Here is a 22418-nt window from a genome sequence, read left to right as displayed (position 1 = left end):
CAGCTATTTGATATGCAGTCTTCAGTGCACTTTCTTCTTTCCTGAGATAATCCTGAAGTCCTAGGGCATTCTAGGAAGATAGAACTGTAATTCCAGAGTGACTACCAAACATAAGACTTAAGTTTGATGAGGTTGACTAGAACATAGTCTTGAGTACATTATCTCAGTTATGATGGGCATGGGATAAACTTGACAGATGTTTCTCACTTAGGAGTTTACATCTGTTCCTACTGAAGCACCTAACAAAACCAGGGATGACTAGGATCAAGTCACTTTCCTTCCTATCAAATCTGTGTTTGCAGATGAGTGCCAGCTTTGAAACCAGTAACAAACGACGTTTTTCCCATTTATCTTGTATAACTTCCCCACCTACCTCAAGTAACCATTGATTGCATTCTATGCTGGAAAATAGAAGCCTACCATTCTATTTCACTTGACCAACAACTTTTCTTCATAGCATTAGACAAGATAGCAGATCATTTCAACTATGGTCTCTCAAAGTGACTTACTAGAAATGTAATTTCTGCCAATAGGCTTTTAACTATTTTTTTAAAGCATTTTGTAGAATATATATGAGACTTTCAAAGAATAGAAGAATGTCAAGTTTCTGGCAGGAGTGCTTTTCCTTGGTTGCATATCTCAGTCCTTAAACTGAGTTTTTACAATAAGCTTAATTATAACTACTAACAGCATAGAGTAAATAGAGCAGTAAATTATGATACAGAGTTTGAGGCTATTGCAGAGAGTAAGGAAAAATAGCCTCAATTCAAGTAGATTACTTCTCCTTTTGCTTTGTATGCATTTCAAATTATCATACTGATGGTTAAAATGGTTTAATCAGGTGGTGCTTTTTTAAACCAAAACACAGTTTATAAGCATCTCCACTCTATCTGCCTAATTGCAGAGTGGCATTTGCAGTCCTTGCTTATTTAAAAAACAAAAAACCCACTACAGACTAAAAACAAATAATCTCAATCAACTACTACATACAGGCTTTAAGAGCCACCTAGTGGGATTATTCTGCAAGTAACCCTGTAAAATCAAGTAATTCCTAATAAGCATTTTACTTCAAAAAAAAAAAAAAAAAAAAAAAAAAATCAACAACCCCCCCCCCACAAAGAACTAGAAGATGGTGAATTAAGAGTTACCTTAAATCAAAATGGAGCTGAAATCAGTTTTACACACAAAACTTTCTTCCATTTCCTAGAACACTTGCTTTTGTGGCTATGCAATTCAATATGCATTTAGAATTTGCAAGTAGATGAACAGTCGAATTTCTGTTTTACATTAATAGTTTCCATACAGACAGCCAGTTTTAATTTGAGGAATTTTGCTGGTGTAGCCAGATGTGTCACCATTTGAATGTCTTTTTTTAAAAACACCAAATCAACTTTCTTAAAAACATAATTAAGAAACTTTCTTGGTGCTGTTTTGTCTGACAAGAGGAGGTACCAAGTAGTTAGGAAGGGTAGTCTTGTTATAGCTATGAGAGCAGAAAAACAGCAGAGAGAAAGGTTTGTGAACTGAGGTAGTACCTTAAGGACCAAGCAGTGTAAATGGGAAAAGTATGCAAGTGATACAGTTCTAAGCTTTTTACTTTTTGAAGTATCAGTCTCATATAAAAGGCAGACAGTAACTATGAAATGAAGGTATGTTACGGTGGGGAAGGAAAGAAGAGGTCATGAGACGGTTGTTTTCTAAACAAAATATGTAACTAAATAACATGGCAGAGAGGAAAATAAGATCCTGTAAGACAAGTGCCACTACAGAATCTATGATACCAGTATTTAAGGGAGTTTGGAATTTTATTTTGCAGACTTCTTTTGAAAAAGGAGAAGTGCCAAGCTCCTGACGTCTCAGCTTACCTGTATCTAACTTTCAAACCTTGAGTCATGGAACCTCGACTGCCTCTACAGAAAAGCACAACGTGAACTACATCTTTCCAGTCCATAAAAGCCAAGAAGATGAGTCAACAGTGACTTGTTAACGAATAAACCTGGGGAGAGATGGCTGTGGCTTAACCTGATCCTTCCAACATACACTGTATTTTTAACTTTAGCATAGACCGAAAAAGTACAACTACAGTTAAGCAGTATCTTGCTCATATAATGAACCAGTAGCAAGAAAAATTAGGTTTTAAGTTGGCCCCTTTTCACATGGGGGCAATTTGTTTCCCTTCTGTTGGAAGCAGTGGCACAGAATATAAAAGCACTTAATTCAGCTTAAAAGGGCTATGTGAGCCATTGAGATCAGCCTGGTGCTGTCTGTACCAAAGTTAACTGGGCAACTCTTCTGCTAGCTCAGCTGTGAAAACAAGAGCAGCTATTGACATGCAATGGCTGAGAGCATCTACCCTGGCTAAAACGTGGGAAGATTCTCTAGTCATGCACTACTAGACCTTGTTCTTTCAGGACAGATTATATGACATTATACCGAAGGTGGTGGGTATCTTGATTTATCCAGTCGTGCTTAAAATTGCAGTAAGAGATTCTGCTTAAAATAAAACCAAATTTAGCTGCCTTTCTTAAATTAAGGATACTACCAAAGTACACTCACATTAAAGAAAAAAAAAAAATCCCCAAGGCTCCTTTCATGCTCTCACAAAGAACTTCCTAAAAAGCACAGAATTCTATATTAAGAAGTGCTCAGCACAGAATACACTTATTTTTACTTGAAATGAATGCTAAAAAGCCTTTTTAAGTCAAATATCTTTATTTCAGATTACAATAATACTACTACTAAAATTGCATTTCCTAAAAAGTAATTTAAGATGAATTTTTACAATTCAATTTGAAAAACATAAAACATTGTTAACGTGTCCTACAAAAACTCATGAAAACACAACACTTGACATAGGAGTAATTACATTTAGCTACAATGTAAATAGCATTACTCAACTGAGGATTTTTAGGTCCAGCATAATATCTTGTGCTGACAGGAGCGCCATTTAATCGATGCTACACTTATGATAGCAAATAATAGCCCCAAATCTTGAAAATCTGGCAAGCTAGCAATATTGTAAGGCAAAGTAAAGCCATGACAGTTGGTTGGCAAGGAAAGGCTACACTTGTCACAGAAACAATAGTCCAAAATCTGAAAGATCTTGCAGACTGATGCTATCTCTTAGTAAAGCAAAGTAAAAGTTTGGCTTGCAAGGAAAAGCTAACTTACAGCAGTCTAACAGTTTTTCCAGTCACAGTTAAGAAGTCATCATCAGCCAAAGCACGAAGCGCTTCTTCAAACATTTCCTTCGTGATAGCCTTAAAGAGAAGTAAATCAAGTAAAGATTGGGGGAGGAACACCTGAAAAGCAGTAAAAATTCCTTACCTCCTACCAATTTTCTTAACAGGTTTTTTAACAGTTTGTTCTTTTGGCAATTTGAAATGTGGCCTGGAACCCTGAAGGTGAGCTTGCTATTTCAGAAGCTAGAATAAACTAAAGTACAGTAAAGATTCAGCTCATTTATCTGTTGTAGAACTGACTTTCTGGTCACAGCATCTGAAAAAGTTAATGTCTCTCTTTCCCTCCATAACGTGATTGGAGGACAGAAATACTCCTTTGGAAAAACACCATGCTTTTAAAAATTAATTAAAATGTAAAAACAAAGCAGGAAACTTACTGTATCAGACTGTGCTCGCAGATCATCAAAAAGCTGTTGGTACTTCAAAGCTGGTGATTTAACCTTCGACTGGATAAGCTTCCTTAAGGCTTGAGCCAGCTCCTCTTTCCGCTTACGAGCTGTTGCACTCATTCCTTTTGAAAGGAAAGAAAACACCTTTTAGAAATCAATAAGGAGGACAGGTTCTAAGTTACATTTAAAAATTCCAAAAACTCAATAGCATCTGAACTTTTAACGCTACAAAACCACAAACCTGTAGTGAGAATGGATATGTCCACAATTCCGGTCCTTGGATCAGTAGCAGATTGTTTCAGTGCTTCCCGATGGAGGCGTTTTGCTTCTTCTACATCAACTGTTTCAACTTTCTCAGAAAAGCGTACTTTAGCATGTGCTTCTGCCAGACGGATCAGAGACTCAAGTTGTCGAGGATATGCAGAAACCATTCCCCTGCCACTACCAATCTTTCTCATGTCCACGTATGCCTGAAAAGGAGTGTCATTAAGTATTTCAGTAAGTACTGTTATATTCACTGTTTTCAGAGTCCCCTTCATCCCTCACCTCTCATTTCAGAATATGAGCAATTCTGGCAAGCCATTCCAAATACTGTATTTCTGCTCGCATTCCTTCACAATTCTTCTGCAATGAAGGATAACTACATCACATATACTTCTTTGAGTTATCAAGTAATTAAGCCATGACAATGAATGAAGTTTTGAATCACTTCAAAAATGTAGGGCTAGTCTTACATAATAGGGCTCGTGTCTGTGATAATACGTTTGCTTTTGTTTCAGTAGAATTTTACGCTCTTTATGTGATGGAACCAAACGAACACATCTGAAAACTAAAGATTAGAGAATGTGGAACGACTTCTATATTGATCCCTCTTTCCTTTTAAATGCTGGCAATTTTTAGGAAGGATGTTACAGAAAATTGTATGTAGATAGAAAGCATACATACTAGGGGATTTTGCCATTTTTGACAAGTCAGGAAGGACTGAACATTCTTAACAGCAATTCCTTTACCTCAATAAGGGATTGGCTTGCTTCTTCACTTAACCTGGGATTTACATAACCACGAGCATACGCAATGTAATCCCTCAATACTGCCATATCCATGTATTCCTCCTCCATCTTTTCTTCACTTTGGTAGTACAGTGAAACCAAATGGCGAGCGAGACGTCTGTCATAAGCTTCATCACGTGGATCCAACATCAAAAAGATCAAGTCAAATCTGAATAGGGTAAGAATCTGGTATTAGTGTGTATACTTTTTTGCCATTGAAAGTAGTTTGCTTTAGGCGTTTTGACTTAACAGGTAATAGTCAAATAACTCCTCTGGTTAATTCCTACTGTAAGAAGGAGTTGCTTTATTAAACTCAAAAGATAATTCTTCTAGAATTTGCAAAGTACAAAACAGCAAAGTGGATTTGCTTTAATTCTATGGACTTTAAACTGAAAGAGATAACATTCTGCGAAAATCAGATCCCATGTTGAAGACTGACAGTTTTTGCTTTGGGGGGCAGGGACAAGATGGGAGACAGGACAAGCGAACCCCAAAGAACGTCACCCACCCCACACGACCGCACCATGCCAAATACACAGAACAAACTTGCTGCTAAAGAAACTGCCCTGAAAGGCAGCAGCAAACAGGGTACATACCTATATAGTTATTTTATGCATTTAAAAACCATAAGTAAATAAATCTATGTATAAATACATAAAAAAAAACCACTTGCAATTTAATCCTGAAGGAACTGGTTTATAATTTTACAAACAATATATTAAACTACACTCAACTGTAGGCAGATATGAATAATACATTTTTAGTCAGCCAATCCTGTATTTTCATAATGCAATAAATGGTGGAATTGAGATGCTGCTCAAGCCTAGTTTCATTCTGTAGACCTGTACTAAGGTACTATTTGTCACTAAGTGGCTAAATTAAGCAGCTCTTAATTAAAATCTAAGCTGTAAGCGTTCTCAGAATATCCAGTATACCACTAGCGTACTTCAAATTTACAGTTGTGAGAATTCCCAACAAAATGCAACTGCAGGACACAGAAAATTAAACTATCAGCAGACACCAAACGTTGCTCTAATAGCTGTTGCCCAAAGGGCTCGCATTGCCACCTCCACAGCTGAACTTTACAGAACAACATGAAGCTGGCACCCATCTTCAGATTCTACCACCACTTCTGCAAATTCCCTGATCATCAATATTTCACTTCAAAAGTTTTACGGAGTTAAGAAAAACATCCTGAGTTTTTGTTGAAGTTACCAGTACCCATAGTAGAAATTTCAGAACAACTCTTTTCTAAGAGATTATTGTGAAACAACAGAAAAACAACAATATAGAAGTAAATAGATTATACAGATCTCATCACATTTTCTCTTTAAGATCAGCGTGTAAATACCAAAAGGCAGTTTTCTGCTCACATAGAAACTGTAGGAACAGCATTTAAAATGCTATAGAAGTTTTCCATTATGCTACAAAGAACACAATTGTTCCGTTCTACTATAACCATTTTCACAAAATGAAGTACGACATCTCATAAAAATGAGACATGCAAGCAACAGTTCAGTACCTTGACAAGAGCGTATGAGGAAGCTGAATGTTTTCAATGGTAGTCTTTTTTGGATTCCACTGTGATTCTATAGGGTTAGCTGCTGCTAGGATAGACGTACGAGCGTTCAATTGGCAAATAATTCCAGCCTATACAAATGAAAAACACTTCTGAAACCAGCTGCAACTATGTGCCACCAAGTCTTTTTTCCCCCAGCGTTATGAGATCGCCAGTGTTATTAAATAGGGTCTGTAATAAAAAACCTGCATTGCAAAAGCCTTTTAAAGCAAGAACAAAAGCATCTGGAAATACTAGTTTGCTACAAAAGCTGTATTCTTTTGTAAATGAGTTTTTACATAATCTAGGACAGATCCACTGACCAGAACAGATAAGTGTCATCGTTTGTTCTGGTAACTTTTTGGTTTCAGCTGCCTAGCACGTGTCACACTTAGTGGAAAGACCATGGCGTTAAACAGATGCCTACCTTTGCAATGGAGAGAGTCTGTTGTTCCATTACTTCATGTAGTACTGATCTTGTGCTCTCATTCATTTTATCAAACTCGTCAATGCAGCAAATGCCGTTGTCACTAAGTACTAGAGCACCTGTCTGAAGAACCAGTTGTCGTGTTTCTGGATCCTTCATCACGTATGCAGTAAGACCAACTGCACTTGAGCCTTTGCCAGATGTATACTGGCCTCGAGGAACCAGGTTATACACATACTGGAGCAGCTGTGATTTACTAGTACCAGGATCTCCGCAGAGAAGAATGTTGATCTCGGCACGAAAATTGCCTCTTCCTGTGTGAGTAAAATCCTTTCTTGATCCTCCAAAAAGCTGAAGCAGAATACCCTATAAAAATAATTCTATTTAGAAATCAAAACATCACCTCTCGTATAACTAACAGAGCAAATCCAGCTGTTGAACAGAAACACTGCTAAAATTAATAGAACTCAGACGTGAAAGAAAACACTTGAAACTTTTTCTAAGTTGTAAAAGGGGTCACAGAGTTAAACTGCTAGATCCTACAAACTTAGGTTCCAATTAAAAGTCTGTAATTAGATTAATTCCAAATCTATTCCAAAACCTATGTAATCGAACTTTTGATAACAAATTCTGCTGAGAATAGGAAAGCCAAAATAGACTACTGTTTCCTCTAAGGCTATGTTTAATCTAGGCCCAAAGTTCTACTATTACCTCTTTTGTACCATTAGAAAAGTGCCATTTTTATCAGCTTTGTAGTCAAGACCAATCAAGTATAATTTTCTTTTCAAGAAAACTGCTTTACTGGATTCACAGCATTACTTAAATAAGAGACCTTAAACTTCCTCTTTATGGGCAAGTAAAGAACTTATTTCATCAGACTTTACCAACACTTTCGCCTTCTTATTTCCTAATTAAAGCCTATGCTTGCAGTGGTAGTAGAGAAATAAAAGTAACTAAATTCCGGTATGTTGAAAGTACTGGAATAATCAGTATAAATACATGCTTGTAATTTTATCAGCCAGAATTATCAAGGAGGATTTTTTCATTTTCAAATTTGCTAAATTATTAAATTAATCATTTCCCAGTATTCTTTTTATATTTTTTTCCTCTAGCAGCATATATATGCTAGAAAGTCAATGAAAAGAAGTGACAGTCAGTGACAATGACAGCTGAAAACAGCAAGGAAAACTGTACACTACTTCATGTAAAGCCTCTGCACAATTTCTTACAGCACAAAAACGTTGCAGAGGCATGGGGTGAGCTATTTTGTATTAGTTCTGTTCTCTTTTCACTTGGAAAAACTTGCAGAGATCAGTAAAACCTGTTCTGTAGTTACAAGTAGTATGACCTGCCCCATTTTATTTTCCTCGAGGTCTCAAATATAGAGTATTGGCGCTCCAATGCACATGGGTTTCAAGCACTTTCAAGTATTAAAGTTAGAAACTTTTTTATGTTGAAAACAGATTTTGGTCAGAACCTGAGCAACCTCCTTTGATGAAAGGTCCCTAGCTTGCTTTAGCTCCTCACTAGACATCATGTGCCTTGTTAGTGTGGTAAGGAGGTAACAAAGGCAACAGTCATTACAAAGGCAACAGTCATTACCGTATTTCCATTTAACATGATTCCATTAGACATGATGTGCCTTGTTAGTGTGGTGAGGAGGTAACAATAAAGGAAACAGTCATTATCATATTTCCATTTCAGTAGGAAATCATTGTGTGGCTTTGAATTCAACTTCTAGCCATTTCAGAAACCTGTCAACTATGATAATACATAAATTGATAAATTAAAAACAAAAGGAGTATACTTGAAGAGGATTGTTTGGTGTCTGACATCACCTTGAGATCCACTACTGACTGCAGTTTCTGCAACAATGAAGTTGTAGTACCTCAGGTCAACATTTTGTTGGAACAGTCCCTTCTTGGATACATGTAAGTAATTGTTTTGACATCCCACAAGTGAGAGCCAACCGAATGCCATTTTAAAGCTACTGTTCTCTTGTGGATGCCTCTTTTCAATCAATTACTTCCTATGGTATAGCTATTTATTATTCTTGGATCACCACTAATCTGAACATTTGAGAAATGTCCAAGATGCATCCTGCAATTAAGTCTTCTCGGTTCTGCTGCTTTCCTACCTTACCAATCTCCTTCCTCTTAATTAGCACTCCTTAATGCTGTGAAAAGAATTAGGATATACTTACAACCAACTGCATCCTGACAAGACCATGGCATTTTAAGGCTGCTCAGGATACAGTTTTTTGAATTCTGAAGCCTCAGGTCATTTTTATAACAATAAATACAAAGCTACTTGCATATAAATACATGCCTTACAAGAGAAATACAGACTTTTTCTCACCTTTTTGATATCTTCATGCTCATAGATACTTGGGGCCAATGCTGAAGAAAGTCTCTCATATATGTCTTTTTTTTTAGAAAGCTCTTTCAGAAGTTCCACACGTTCTTCTGTGAAGATTTTTTGCTCTGTTTCCTCATCAACACCGTGCAAGCGTTTTGAATCTGTCTTGCGATAGTGTATGACATCAATGTGGGTCTTGTAGACGGATTTTACATTGCTGACCCTTGGATTAACTCGAATGGGGACTGCCCTGTAGATACCTAAATCCAATTTTTAATCACAGCATTAGATATTAAGAAACATAGTAATTTGAAAACCTGAAAATTTTACATGTTCCCTTTAAAAGCAAAGTTTTTTAAAATACTTTAGTCACTTGGTTTCCCAGTACAAGTCACATAGAAGTCAATCTAGACCTTATTTTTGCAGCTATGTACATGTTTAACATTCTGTCACAAGTGTTCTCAACAAGGAAAACGCTTAAGCATTTTTGAAAATAATTAAGGCTTAATGCTTTTGAAAGTCCTGCTCTGATGTCTAAAGTCAACATTTTCCCCTTTTAAAAATGCCAAGTTTAACAGATCAGTTCTAATGCATTACTAACAGCTAGCAGCACAGCAGTTGTTTTAAAAGCAAAGTGGTTTATAACACGTGGTTGCAGTATCACAGATCTAACTTTTATGTTAACACTCTCCTCACAGCATATTTAAGATATTGCCTCTTCCACACATACATTCTCAGAATGACTGAATCATCAACGTCAGATGATCTGGATGTTGTCTAGTCCAACCATGGGCTCAAACTGGAATCAACCAGAACAGGTTGCTAAAGGCTGTGTCCAGTCAGGTGTTTAACGTCTCTAAGGATGGACACTCCACACAGCCTCTCTAGGCGACCTGTGCTGGAACTTGTCCACCCAAATAGTAAAAAAGTTCTTATGTTTAATTGCCTGCATTTCAACTTGTCATTTTAACTGCCTGCCAACAGGCACGACTGAGAAGAGTCTGGCTGTTTTCTTCACACCACCACCACACCAACCACCAAACTGGGTATTTATAAACACATTTGTAAGAATCCCCTGAGCCATCTCTTCTCCAGGCTGAGCACTCACAGCTTCCTCAAACTTTCTGTATATGACTGACTCCATTCATCATGATGACCCTTTGCTGAATTCACTCCAGCATGTTCACATCTCCCTTGCACCGGGAGAACCCAGAGCTGGACACAGTCCTCCAGATGTGGCCTCACTACTGCCGAATAGAGAAGATCACCTCCCTTGACCTGCTGGCAGCATAATGCAGCCCAGGAAGCTGTTGGCACCATGCTCACATGGTCTTACCAAGCACTTCGTCCTTCCCGTTTTGCTTTTGTCTGCAAGTCTGCTGAGGGTGCCCTCTGTCCCACCATCCAGGCCATTAGTGAGGATATCCACAACAGTATCTGGCCCAGTATTGACCCCTGGGGTACACCCATGCTGACTGGCCTCCAGATGGACTTTGTGCTACCGACTATAATGCTTTGAGCCCAGCAGTTCTGCCCGTTTTAAATCCATCTCACTGACCACTTATGTAAGCCACACATCACCAGTTTGTCTTATGAGGATGTTATGGGAAACAGTGATGAAAGCCTTGCTGAAGTCAAGATAAAGAACATCCACTGTTCCAGTCATCTCATTAGTACAAGATTGTTACCCACTAAATCCATGCTGACTATGCCCAATCACCTTCTTCTTGTCCTTCACAGACTTAAAAATGGTTTCCAGGATTATTGGCTCTATCACCTTCCCAGAGGTCATGATGAGGTTGACTGGCCTGTAGTTTCCCAAGTCTCCTCCTTGCCCTAGGAGTGACTTTGGCTTTCTTAACAGTATCTTTGCCAGTCACCGTGACCTTTCAAAGATAACTGAGTGGGCTTGCATAGACAGTGGCCAGCTCCCTCAGCATTTGCAGGTGCATCCCATCAGGTCCCTTTATAGACAGTTAAGATCTGTGAAAAAGGAGGATGCAAATACTCACGACGAAATTTTACCTGTGACATTAACTCTATCACCTGGCTGGACTTTATCAACAAGGTCATTGTGAGCAAACAGCGCAACCGTATGTGGCGTCTGTCCAGCTGGCATATCTTCAGGAGACTCCTGCAGTTTGACCTAGCAAAAACATGTAAGTTTTAGTTTCAAAAAAGCAAAGCTTTTCCACAGAACATACAACAGAATCCTGTATTAGCATGGTCTTCAGAATAATTTTGAATCAGGGAGCACTGCTCAGTAACACAATACCCCCACCCAAACAGCAAAATGATTACTAACAAAAAGTTATAATGAAAATGAGAATTCTGCTGGTTGCTACTGATATGGCTAAAATGCTGTTACAGCCAAGACTCATCTAGTCCAGAGAGAAGTGGACATACTATATATAAAGGGGCTTCCATACGGAAACATTAAAATGCATACATACTTCATTTCACCCTTTTAATGCATTTCTTCTCTAAAGTAGACTTACGCTTTTGCTAAGTTGTTTCATCCATTTTCACTTTCCCCTTTTGAAAGCATTCAGTACCAAGACACATACATCAATGCTGTTGGTATTAGGGGCACGGTGCAGCAAGAACTAGGAACTGATTAATTTTAACCACCACCTAAGCACAACGTACCATCTGTTTGTCAGAGAACATAGATCGATTGTGAATCAGCGCCATACTGTGCATTGTGTTACAATTCTTGCAGACTGATGGTTCAGCAATCCTGCCACGATCAATTTCTACTCTGGTGGTGAAAGCGCAAACCTGGCATTTAAAGAATGCTTCCTGCATCTCAGGAATTAACTGGGAGCTTCTGATGACCATACCGCTGATGGTGATAAGCTGATCAATATCTAAAAAACGTAGAGACTCATGTTATGACTTCATACTCGTAAGTTTTAAAATAGCCTTCAAAACTTCGTATTACATTAGCTTTTAGGTGGGAGGTAGACATTCAGTCAGGTACTAGTATTTTGTCTATGACAAAGCAAAGAATCATAAATATAGTACAGATACTCTAGTTTATGGGAGTATTTCTGCAAAAAAAAAAAATCCTTCACACTCGCAGAACTAAGAACATGAGTAGCTGATGCCAAGAAAGATTTATTTTATGGATAAATTATTCTGCATTTGGGCTCTAAAGCATTGCCTTCTGAAACAGACTTACACAAATGAAACACATTGGTCTGGATAGACCATAAGTACAGTTTTATATAGTCTTCGTGTAATTCTATGTTAACATTAAGTTTATAGAAAATAATCTTAAGGATTTATAACATGGTAATCAAAATTTACCTTCTGGGTTTAGACTTCTCATATTCCTAGTCTTCAGTGCATTATATGGCCTTACTTGAATTTGATGTTCTAATATCGAATCAGGGTAATGATCAAAAAAGATCTCATTGGCAGCCATGTCAAATGTTGGAATAACTTCCTGTATAAAGTAATTAGAAACAGTTCAGCCTACAAATAATAAATAAATTAATTAAAAAATCATAGAATGAAATATTTTGGCATAAAGCATCTGATGTGCTGCTGATCAGCCAGGAATGACTAAAAGTTATGTCAGCTGAGCTTCTTCCTACATAACAGAAAACTTGCTGTTTAGATCAGATTTATTCAGTTGAGCATGGCAAAGAAAAAAAAAAGCACAAGACTCCAAACACTGCAGTTTACCAGCTTATTCTGCAAGCATGAGGTACCCACTGTAATATCTCTTATCAACTACTATGAAACAACACATTTTATATTAAGTAAAACAAAGAAGTCACAGAGATTACACTGAACACAAATTTACAGAAACATACAAAGTACGCACTGCATTTCAACAAACACATTAAAAGACAGAAATATGAAAGGGCCCCTTAAAAGTCAGAAAACAAGTGCAGTAGTACTTCACCTGAGGATAGCAAATCAGTTGCCTGTAAAGATTTTCATCAAATGATCTGAGGTGGTCACAGTTTACATTCAGGAATGGTTCCCCAACCATATTAATCTGCAAGATATTTGAAAGGACATCTTTAGCTTTCAACAGCATGTAAGACAAAAAGAAAAAAGTTAGATTTTGCTGTGTTACAAGTACCTCTTCAAGTCGTTGCATATAGCGTGGCTTGTTAAGATCCAAGCCAATGTCTTCATCCTCTTTAGCCAGTGGATCAATAAACAGCTGAAGAAATCTCTGAATATTAGAGGTACAGGGAGACAGATGGGAAAGATGAGCAGAATTTAATGGTAGGAACACGTACTTTGTATCAGATTCAACTAATATTTGTTTAAATCAAACTAACTTTTCACTTAAAAAGTAAAAAGGAAAAAATGTAGTTGTTAACCTACCTGGAATTTTTCTTTGCATGTGGCTACATTAACATCTGTTCCCCAAATAACAAGCTTTTGTCCAAGAGATCTGTCAGTTGCTACCATATCCTCAGCTGGCTGTGCGGAAACAAATTAAACATGTAAATATGCATAATTATTTTAAAAGAAGTTGTCAGATACAAGATCAGAGACATCCACCTACCCCATCCGAGTGTAAATCAACTTGTCTGGCTTTACGGGCAGAGCCGAGATCTGGCCTCTGCCTAACTGGAGTTCCTTGTACACCACTTCGTGGCGTACTCTCTACCCGGGAGCTGGGTGTGCCGTATGTCAGAGGTGAACTGATGTCAAAGTCAAGAGGAATAGCTATTTAAAAAAAAACAACAAGGTTTATTATGATTACCAAAACATTTTACATCTAGAGCAGTCTAAAATTCAGCCTCTGTGTTTGTCTCATCATTCTTTCAACTCTACCATCATAAAAAGAATAGCATCCATCAAATTCCACTGTTTTGTTAAAACAAAACAAAACCAATAAAGATGTTGCAAGTCTACCTGCAGCTTCTTTTTTGCGTTAACATCTCTACTGAAAGATCCCAAGTTCTAGTAAAGCTTCATTATAAAACCTTAAAGCAACACTGCATTTTAAAACTACGTTGGTGTTCTGGCATAAAAGGTGAACATGCAGCATTACCGATGAGACACATTCTTCAGTCTTTCTGGGGCTGTAAAACGAGTAACACAACAATGACCATCTACTGTAAGTAAAACCAGTCCTACCTACAGAAACAACTAAGGCTTTTTATGGCAATCTAATAATTCTTCCTGCGTTAATAGTTTTATTGACTTACTGTATTCTTCCCAGATACACATAAAAGGGTCAGGTACAGCCCCCGACAATACTCCCCCCATAACGTGAAGTTTCGCCAGCAGACCTGCACCCTGACGCCGACCACGCTCCCATGCTGCTCACTATGCGCAATTCGAATGAGAAACTCGGGGCAAGGCTCATTTCTGGCCCTGCAGCGCTCCCCAGCCGGGCGCCCCCCCGCCGGCCCAGCAGCCCCGCCCGCACGTACCGGAATGGCGGAACTGCGGGGGGCTGGAGAAGAGAGCCTCGGCGGCGCCGGGGCTCCGCGCGTCGGCAGCCGGGGAGGTGGGCAGGGGCTGCAGCTCTCCAGTGGAGGTGGAGTCCTCTGTCCTGCGCTTCTGCGAAGGAGGAGACCGAGCATCTTGCGCTGCAAGACACAAGCAGAGCCAGCGTTCGAGCCGTCCGCCACCGCCCGGGGCGGGCCGAGGGAGCGGCGGCCAGAGAACGGCCCCAGGGCAGAGACGGCGCAGCTGAGCCCACCGGGCAGCCCGCACATCCTCCCCGCTGCCAGTGAGCCGCAGGCTAGCTCCGGCTCCGGCCGCCCGCCCCCGGGCCGGCCCCTTCCCACCGCAGCACTTACGAGTCGGGGGGTTGCTGCCCCGGCCACGCTTCCCGCGGCGGCGGCTGGGGGTGGAGGCGGGCGACGACATGGTGCTGCTCCGGCTCCCACGGCGATCCTACCTCCGGGGGTCGGTGAGAGGAAGGCGGGCTGCGGGCGCCACGCCACCGACCGAGCCCCGGGCCCACACCAGCGGGTTTCCTGCCCTCGCCTCACGCACGTGAGCGCGCACCTACCCCAACGACCCCAACCAACTCCGCGCCAAACCAGCTGCCTGCGCGCGCTCTCGCGGGCTTTCTGACCAATGGGTAGGCGCGATCGCAGTGGGAGTGCCCAATGGAAGCTGAAGGGGGGGGGGGGATGCGGAACGGAGAAATAAGATGAACCCTCCAGGCCGCCGAAGCGAGGGTCGCAGCTTGCTCGGCCTGTCACAGTAGGGACAGGAGTATACTGCAGGGTACTCCTTGTGCTACGAGACGGAGCCTGTCCTCAGCAATGGCACATCGCCGCACCCCCCAGCCGAGAATGGAACCGCTCGCATCCGACCGAATTTCGCGGCAAAAAGTGTCCTGCGGTGTGGCTGGGAGGCGGGAGGAGGTCGGAGCAGCCCATTCTCCGCGCGAAGAGGGGGGTTCGGGACTACTACTGTATGTGCGGGTCCTGAGCTGACCCTGCGGCGAAAAACGTGAAGATGACCCCGAACCCTTTTCCCTGCTACCGCCCGTGGCGCCTCCCTCCGCTCGGAATGGTCTGGCCGATGTCTACCCGCGTTTCCCCTCCGTCCGAGTTCACCAGTCCTGACGCCGTAGCGCGTGTCTGTCTGTGTCTCTCTGTCTGTGTGTCCCGCGCCCCCACCCCCCCCCCCCCCCCCCGCTGGCTGTGTTGGATCCGGCCGGGGGCGGGTCCTTTGCTCCCGCTTCCGCCTGCCCCCCTTCCCCCCCACCTCCCACACCCCCCGCGCGGGTGTTTGCGCGGTCTGTCCGGGGCGGCATGGCCGGCGTGCAGGAGTACCTGCACCAGCTGCACCGCTGCCTGCAGCCCGGCGATGCAGCTGGCGCAGCCCTGCACGGCTACAGCCTGCTCCGCAGCCTGGGGGAGACCTGCCTCACCAGCCTGGCGAGCGACGCGCAGGGTGCGCCTTCGGGCCCGGCCCGGCGCGGGGGATGGGGACGGGCACGGGGGCGTCTCAGGGGCTCTGAGCGGGGCTCTGGGGCGGCCGTGGCCTCGCTGGTGGCTTTAAAACAGCAACTGATCAGCTTGGTGAGGGCTTGTGGGGCGGCTCTGCTCTCCCTCAGTTCTTCACTCAGCACGACACTTGAGGGCTGCTGGCGTGAGATGACAGGTTGATTTCGGGGGAGAGACGGGGCTCTTGCACCAGATAAACCGTTCACCTGGTAAACGCCCGTTGGCGCCCGCCCCTGTCCGCCTGCCGGCCGCATTTGGCCTTTCCTCGGCCCGGGGGCAGGGGCAGGCCTGGGCCCGAGTCCATGGGACGCCGGGAGTGCCCGCCGTGTGTGTGTCCCGTTGTCTGGTGACGAGCGTCAGGTTGAGTTTTTTTCTGGTGACAAGCATGGAACCAATGCTTGTCACCAGAAAAAAAACATGGGACCCGTGCTTGTCATGGCCCGTGGGCAGGACCTGTCCCTGGCGTTCAGGCGCCCGTGTGGCCGGGGTGAGGGCTGCCTGCCTGGCGGGGCAGGGCAGCAGCCGCCTCACGGCTGGTTTGTGTCCCTGCAGCGCTGCACCTCTCCCTGGTGTTTTCCCAAGAGCATGGCTTGCTTGTCTTTATCCACAGATCCCTCGGCATCGAGGAGGTAAGTTCGTAAACTTCAATTTTTAAAGAAGTGTTGGGATGGTGCTGTATTGTTGTATTACGCACATTAAAACTAAATCTTTTTTTAACTGTTCAGTTTCGAGATTGCAGGGAAGAAGCACTGAAGTTTCTTTGTGCCTTTATGGAAAAAGTTGGTGACAAGGTTCATCCTTATGCTTGTAATATTAAGGTGGGTAACGGAAAAATATTTCCTAAAGGTCTTTGCCAAATGGTTGAAACAATTCTGGTGGGTCTCATGCCATAACAGATGTGTAACTATCCTTCACCCCCTCCCCAGTCTGCCTTACCCATCTCTAGCAGTCTTGTTAGAGATGAAATAACTTGATTGGCATGAAGTGTAATTCGTACAAAAGAGGAGTGTGGAATTGCTTCTTCAACTGTAGACTTAATTTTATTAACTTCTCTTTATAGACCATAACAGGTATTGGTTTTGAAAAGAAGTTATTGATATTGAAAATAATAGTCTGTGTGAATTAAAAGTTACAACTTCTACAAACTGAAAGAGTTTATTAAAAAGTTACAACTAAATTTAAAGTGTAGTATGTTAAATGTTTCTGTAGGTGATGGTTAGTTTTAAATACTGATTTTTAAAAGTTTGTCCTGAAAAGTTGTTATTTTTGCAATATATACAGAAATTGGTGGAAGCTACCAGTACCTCTGAAAGTAAGATTCCTTGAGTCTAGATTGTTGAATAATGCTGCTTTGCATAGAAAGGCCTGACTGCACCGCTGCACTTTCTGATCTCAAATTAGTAGCTTCATATTGTAAGGAATGATAGTACAGGGGCAGAAAACACACAGTGTGTGCCCTTTATTCCAGAAACTACACTTTCTTTGCTTGAGCTGGGATTTGTTATTATGTCAGACGGTGCTGAAGTGTTGTCAGTGAAGCCACTTTCAGGGCTGAATATTTTTATGGTTTTGTTCCATTTTTTTAAAAAAACTTAAAACTTTTTTGGAACAGATACTTCAAAGAGGTAGATGAATACATTGTTATGTCTGAATTCCCATCTCTACTTATGAGTATTATAATTTCCATTTTCTTCCCTATCTAGCAAACTTGTGTTAGTGTTTATACAAAAGAGAAAGCAGCAAAATGTAAAATCCCAGCTCTGGAACTTCTGATTAAGGTAAAATGCATTTTATAAATCTGTTTTTTTCTAGAAAAAGTAGAAAATCTGTTGTATTACTATAGTTGCGCTTTATCATGCAGAAAATCTGTAGCCTGCAGCAGCAAGAGAATAGTGTAATATTTAGATGTTAGTAAGAGATGTCATAGCACAGATTGTCTTTGATATTCCTTCAATAGGCTGCTTAGATGTGAGCATGTCATTCCTTGATCTAGTAGAGCAAGACACAATTGTTTTGGGGGCAGTTGCCAGTCTTCTCTCTCCTGGTTTATTATGGTGCTTCAAGGAGAAATTGTGCAGTTTGGTTGTATTACTACATAATGCTATAATATAATATATTAGACACTGTATGTGAAAGGTGTGGACATGGGCTTTTTTCAGTAGTTTTATTACTGTATGACACAGTAATTTTGTAATGTGCTTTCTTGGAATGCATTAGACTTGTTTTGTGAACACTTTTGCACCTACTTAGTTTTGTTTATGAGAAACAAAACTCGCTTCTGAGTTATTCTGAGTCAGTCTTGTGAACTGGATTGGCTTTATAACAGCAGGGAGAGAAATACAATATGATAAAAGCTACTGCAGAATTGCTAAGCCTGTGCTTTTGTGGGGTTTTTATATAATAATTCATACAAAATTATACTGTACATAATTTTCATGTAAATTATATATATTTAATATGAGTTATAAACTCTAAATCTTACATTTATATATCTATGTAGGAAAGTATTTTGTCGTTAAAGATTTTATACTAATACTCTTTCCTGGGCCAGTCACCTTAAATCTCTTTCATTCAATAGCGTACTTAAGCTGAAGTTACACATATGAACTGTGTTTTATTTAGACCAAGTAGGACTGTGGTAGTGAGACTAATGGTTTTCCTAAATTCCCATTTTTTTTTAATCTGTCTTAGTTGCTTCGAAGTTTACAACGTTCCTATCTGATGGAAGAAATGAAAGTTGGGGAGATATTTAATAAATTTTATGGGGAACTTGCTGTAAAAAGTAGAATTTCTGATACAGGTAAGCTTTAGTTTTTCTGTCGAAGTCCTTTGTTTTGTTTACACTCGTTTTTTGTTGGATTATGGCCATGGAAATTTATAATTGTTATTCCCATGACAAGTGTGTTTAAAATGATAGCTGTCATCTTTTAGCACTAGTAAAACTTGTTTAGGTCTTCTGATCACAATCATACGTTAGCTGCTTCTTAGCAGACATGTATAGACGTGTGAGCTGACACACAGAAGAAATCATGTAATTGCATTTAGTGGCGGCAGTTCATACTAAATTTAAGCATAGGTCTGGTTTAGGATTCCTGACATAAAAAGAGTATTTGTATGTCTAATATGTTATTGTTAGTCTCTGAATGCCTAAATCCTGAAAGTAATTCCAGCTTTCCTGTCATTAACCAACCTAACATTGCTAGGCTCTTAGATTTTTTTTTTTCCAGATTCAGTGCTAACTGGGTGTAGCTGACCCTCTGAAGTTACTCTTATACCTGTTTTATAACTGTACGCAGACATACCCCTGTAACTTTGAGCCTTAAGAGTAGTTCTGATACCTTCAGTGAGTGCTCTTTGTCAAAAGCAGAGGCTGCCCATCCCTGTGAACTCCAGTTCAATTGCTTGGGGTATTGGTCGATGGCTGGCTGAGTATGAGCCAGCAGTGTGCCCAGGGGGCTGAGAAGGCCAACAGCATCCTGGCTTGTACCAGCAACAGTGTGGCCAGCAGGACTGGGGCAGTGACCGTCCCCCTGCACTGGGCACTGGTGAGGCCGCACCTCGAACACTGTGTTCAGGTTTGGGCCCCTCACTGCGAGGGGGACACTGAGGGGCTGGAGCGTGTCCAGGGAAGGGCAGCGGGGCTGGGGAAGGGGCTGGAGCACAAGGCTTATGAGGAGCAGCTGAGGGAACAGGGGCTGTTTAGCCTGGAGAGGCGGAGACTCAGGGGACACTATCACTCTCTACAATTGCCTGAAAGGAGGCTGTAGCCAGGTGGGTGTTGGTCTCTTCTCCCAGGTAACAAGTGATAGGAAAGAGGAAATGGCCTCAAGTTGCACCAGGGGAGGTTTAGATTGGATGTCAGGAAGAATTTCTTCATCGAAAGTGTTGCCAAGGATTGGAACAGGCTGCCCAGGGAAGTGGTTGAGTCACTATCCCTGGAGGTATTTAAAAGACATGTACATGTGGTGCTTAGGGACATGGTTTAGTGGTGGACTTGGCAGTGCCATGTTAATGGTTGGATTTGATGATCTTAAAGGTCTTTTCCAACCTAAATGATTCTATGGTTCTAAAGCTCTTTGTAACCTTATTCCAGCCACAGCCAGTTTTGTTCTCACAGCTGCAGCTTTAGTGTGATAGCTCCTGCACTGGTCACGCTAAGAGCTTATCAGTTCCTGCCTTGTGTACTTAGTGTTCTTTATGATGTTAAGCATACTAATATGGGCTCTAGTTTGAGCATCTTGGGTAGTTACAGCTGAAATCTTGGGATTGACAGGTCTAGTCCTCAAACAACTGGTTGTGCCTCTGAAGAGCCCTTTAGTCTAAACTCAAGCCTAGAAACTTCTGCTCGCTGTTGGCCTTAACCCTAATGGTACGATACTCTGAGACCCAGCATAGTCTCAAAGCCAGCAACAAACTTGGGTTAGTGGTAAATGCTTCCTCAGTGGACGTGGCCTTTATTAATTGCTTTTCTAAGCCACATTTAAAAAGAGTAAGTGTGTTTAACTTATTAATGGAGCAGAGGATGCATCTCTCGTCATAATATATAAATATATATATGTACATCATAGAGCCATCTTTCCTGCATGCTAATTGCCAATTAAAATTAAACCATCAGGCATGGTTTTCTCATGGTTGCAAGTTACATAAGAAGTGCAATGGAAATGTCAAAGTAATGATTTCAGTAATTAATACTTAATAACATTAAATTACTTTCTAGTACTGGAGAAGATTTATGAACTTTTGGGAGTTTTGGGAGAGGTCCAGCCTAGTGACATGATTAACAACTCTGAAAAACTATTCCGAGCTTATTTGGGAGAGCTTAAAACACAGGTATGATTGGAATTTCTTTTCAGACTCTTGCACTTCCTTGGTTTCTTTGCTTTGATGTGTGTAGTGCTGTATGTTGGAATACTATTGTAACTAGTACAATTTGTGGGGATCTAACTGAACATTTGTAAATGCTTCCTTAAGGACTTAAAGTTTGTGTTTTCTGGTTCTGTGAAGCTTTGAAAATAAAAATTCAAGGCCATCCATGACAGTGAATTAACCAGTTAACTATGAGAAGAGATGGCACGTGATCATTGTTGCAGTAGCACCCAAGATAAGTTATATTGCCATGCACTGGTAGTTTTTATTTTGGTCTCCACTAGCTGCAAAATCATTGCACTTCAGGTAGGTATCACAGTTCTGCTGAACTTTACTTTCTTATATTTTGCACTTTAAAGACATTAGTGTCTGCTATCTAAGCTTTGCTATGATTGGTCTTGGAACGTATTTCATGGTTTTCAAAGGATTTATTGTGCTTCTGTAGTTAAAACCCCTCGCAGATGATACGGAATTTCTGAGGAGATGTTTTCATGGACTTGTCTGATAGAGGTTGATGCTGATGTAACTGTATGAAGTTAGAATATGTTATTTTATCTGCACTTCTAGGAACTGGAAAGCCTTTGTGTAAATGTGCCTTAGCTTGAGGATAATGTTTTTTTTGAATTCCCACTTTTTTTAGATGACGTCAGCTACAAGGGGACCCAAGCTAACTGTTGTAGCAGGATGTCTGAGGGGACTGGTTGCACTTATGTACAACTTTACCAAATCTGTGGAAGAAGGTGAGCTCTTTTTTGATGTGAAAAATAGTTAGTTATACAATTTGATATATTGTAACCATTATACAGCCAGCAAGCAGCACAGTTTCTTGCTGTGGGCTTACAATGAAAGTTTCCCCACTGATGGATGGCTTGTACAAAAGCAAGGCCTTTCCAGCTACATGGTCCTCGTAGTCTGTCTTTTTGTGGAGTGGCTTCATCAGTGTGTTTCTGTACACAAATATTTGACATGCTGTTTTCTACCCAGAGAGTGGGCAGCTGAGAGCACCATATTGCCCTGGAATGCGGCTTATACAGAGATGTGTTTCCTTTAGAAGAGACATGTCTATTAAAACATGGTTATTGAGGAAAAAAGATCAATAAATATAGATCTGCTATTTTTTTCAAATTTAAGAGTGTTTCAGGAAGAAGCATCTCTGCCTCTTAAAATGAGATATGTAAGGCTTTCCTATATTGCTTCTTCGTACCAAGCTTTGGATAAAAATATCCTTGTCTTCACTCTGCCTCTTGTGTGTTAATAGTGAAATACTCATTAATGGATTGTTTCACAGACCCTCAGACTGCAAAGGAGATATTTGATTTTGCAATGAAGGCAATCAACCCACAGGTAAATCTACCACATGTTAATTGTTCTGCATAAATGAATTAGCTCTGATGAAGAATTAATTCTATATGACAAACCTTTTCTGATATTACAGGTTGATCAGAAGCGATACGCAGTACACTTAGGTAAGTTTGTAAGTTATGTCAATTCATGCTGAGGTGGATGCTATGCATGCAACGGTGTCTTCTGTCTGGAATTGTTTATTCTCCACTGGCTGTTTTCAGATGGGTCTAGTCTTCAG

The 22418-nt window shown here is 41.0% G+C and overlaps 2 protein-coding genes across 2 annotated transcripts in view; one reads left to right on the top strand and one right to left on the bottom strand.

Annotated features, from left to right (window-relative positions):
- Window positions 1–2695: 2695 nt before the first annotated feature.
- On the bottom strand, window positions 2696–15606 carry MCM4 (minichromosome maintenance complex component 4). The gene is made up of 16 exons (XM_040587256.1): window positions 14807–15606; window positions 14435–14593; window positions 13558–13721; window positions 13374–13472; window positions 13123–13218; window positions 12940–13035; window positions 12336–12474; window positions 11673–11893; window positions 11049–11169; window positions 9024–9283; window positions 6666–7031; window positions 6203–6330; window positions 4642–4849; window positions 3873–4101; window positions 3620–3753; window positions 2696–3260 (listed from the first exon to the last, which is right to left on the bottom strand). The coding sequence occupies exons 1-16, from the start codon at window positions 14874–14876 to the stop codon at window positions 3168–3170; spliced, it is 2583 nt and encodes an 860-aa protein (XP_040443190.1). The 5' UTR covers window positions 14877–15606; the 3' UTR covers window positions 2696–3167.
- A 139-nt stretch (window positions 15607–15745) lies between these two features.
- Window positions 15746–22418, top strand: part of PRKDC (protein kinase, DNA-activated, catalytic subunit) — an 81871-nt gene continuing 75198 nt past the window's right edge. The window contains exons 1-9 of the mRNA XM_040585890.1: window positions 15746–15917; window positions 16523–16599; window positions 16696–16788; window positions 17674–17748; window positions 18662–18770; window positions 20688–20800; window positions 21477–21576; window positions 22125–22180; window positions 22272–22302. Of these exons, the coding sequence (XP_040441824.1) occupies window positions 15776–15917; window positions 16523–16599; window positions 16696–16788; window positions 17674–17748; window positions 18662–18770; window positions 20688–20800; window positions 21477–21576; window positions 22125–22180; window positions 22272–22302 (796 nt within the window). The 5' untranslated portion in view covers window positions 15746–15775. The remainder of the gene's footprint in view (window positions 15918–16522; window positions 16600–16695; window positions 16789–17673; window positions 17749–18661; window positions 18771–20687; window positions 20801–21476; window positions 21577–22124; window positions 22181–22271; window positions 22303–22418) is intronic.

Source organism: Falco naumanni, chromosome 3 (assembly GCF_017639655.2).
Source record: "Falco naumanni isolate bFalNau1 chromosome 3, bFalNau1.pat, whole genome shotgun sequence".
Taxonomy (NCBI): Eukaryota; Metazoa; Chordata; class Aves; order Falconiformes; family Falconidae; genus Falco; species Falco naumanni.
This window is presented reverse-complemented; position numbering and strand designations above follow the sequence as displayed.

Bases quoted from the DNA above. Each gene is read 5' to 3' on its own strand.
- MCM4 (XM_040587256.1), bottom strand. From the start codon at position 14,876: ATGTCGTCGCCCGCCTCCACCCCCAGCCGCCGCCGCGGGAAGCGTGGC. The intron at 7,032-9,023 runs GTGAGAAAAAGT...TTATTTTTATAG, and splicing joins AGCATGAAGATATCAAAAAG to GGTATTCTGCTTCAGCTTTT. The intron at 4,850-6,202 runs GTACTGAACTGT...TACCCTATTCAG, and splicing joins CCTCATACGCTCTTGTCAAG to ATTTGACTTGATCTTTTTGA.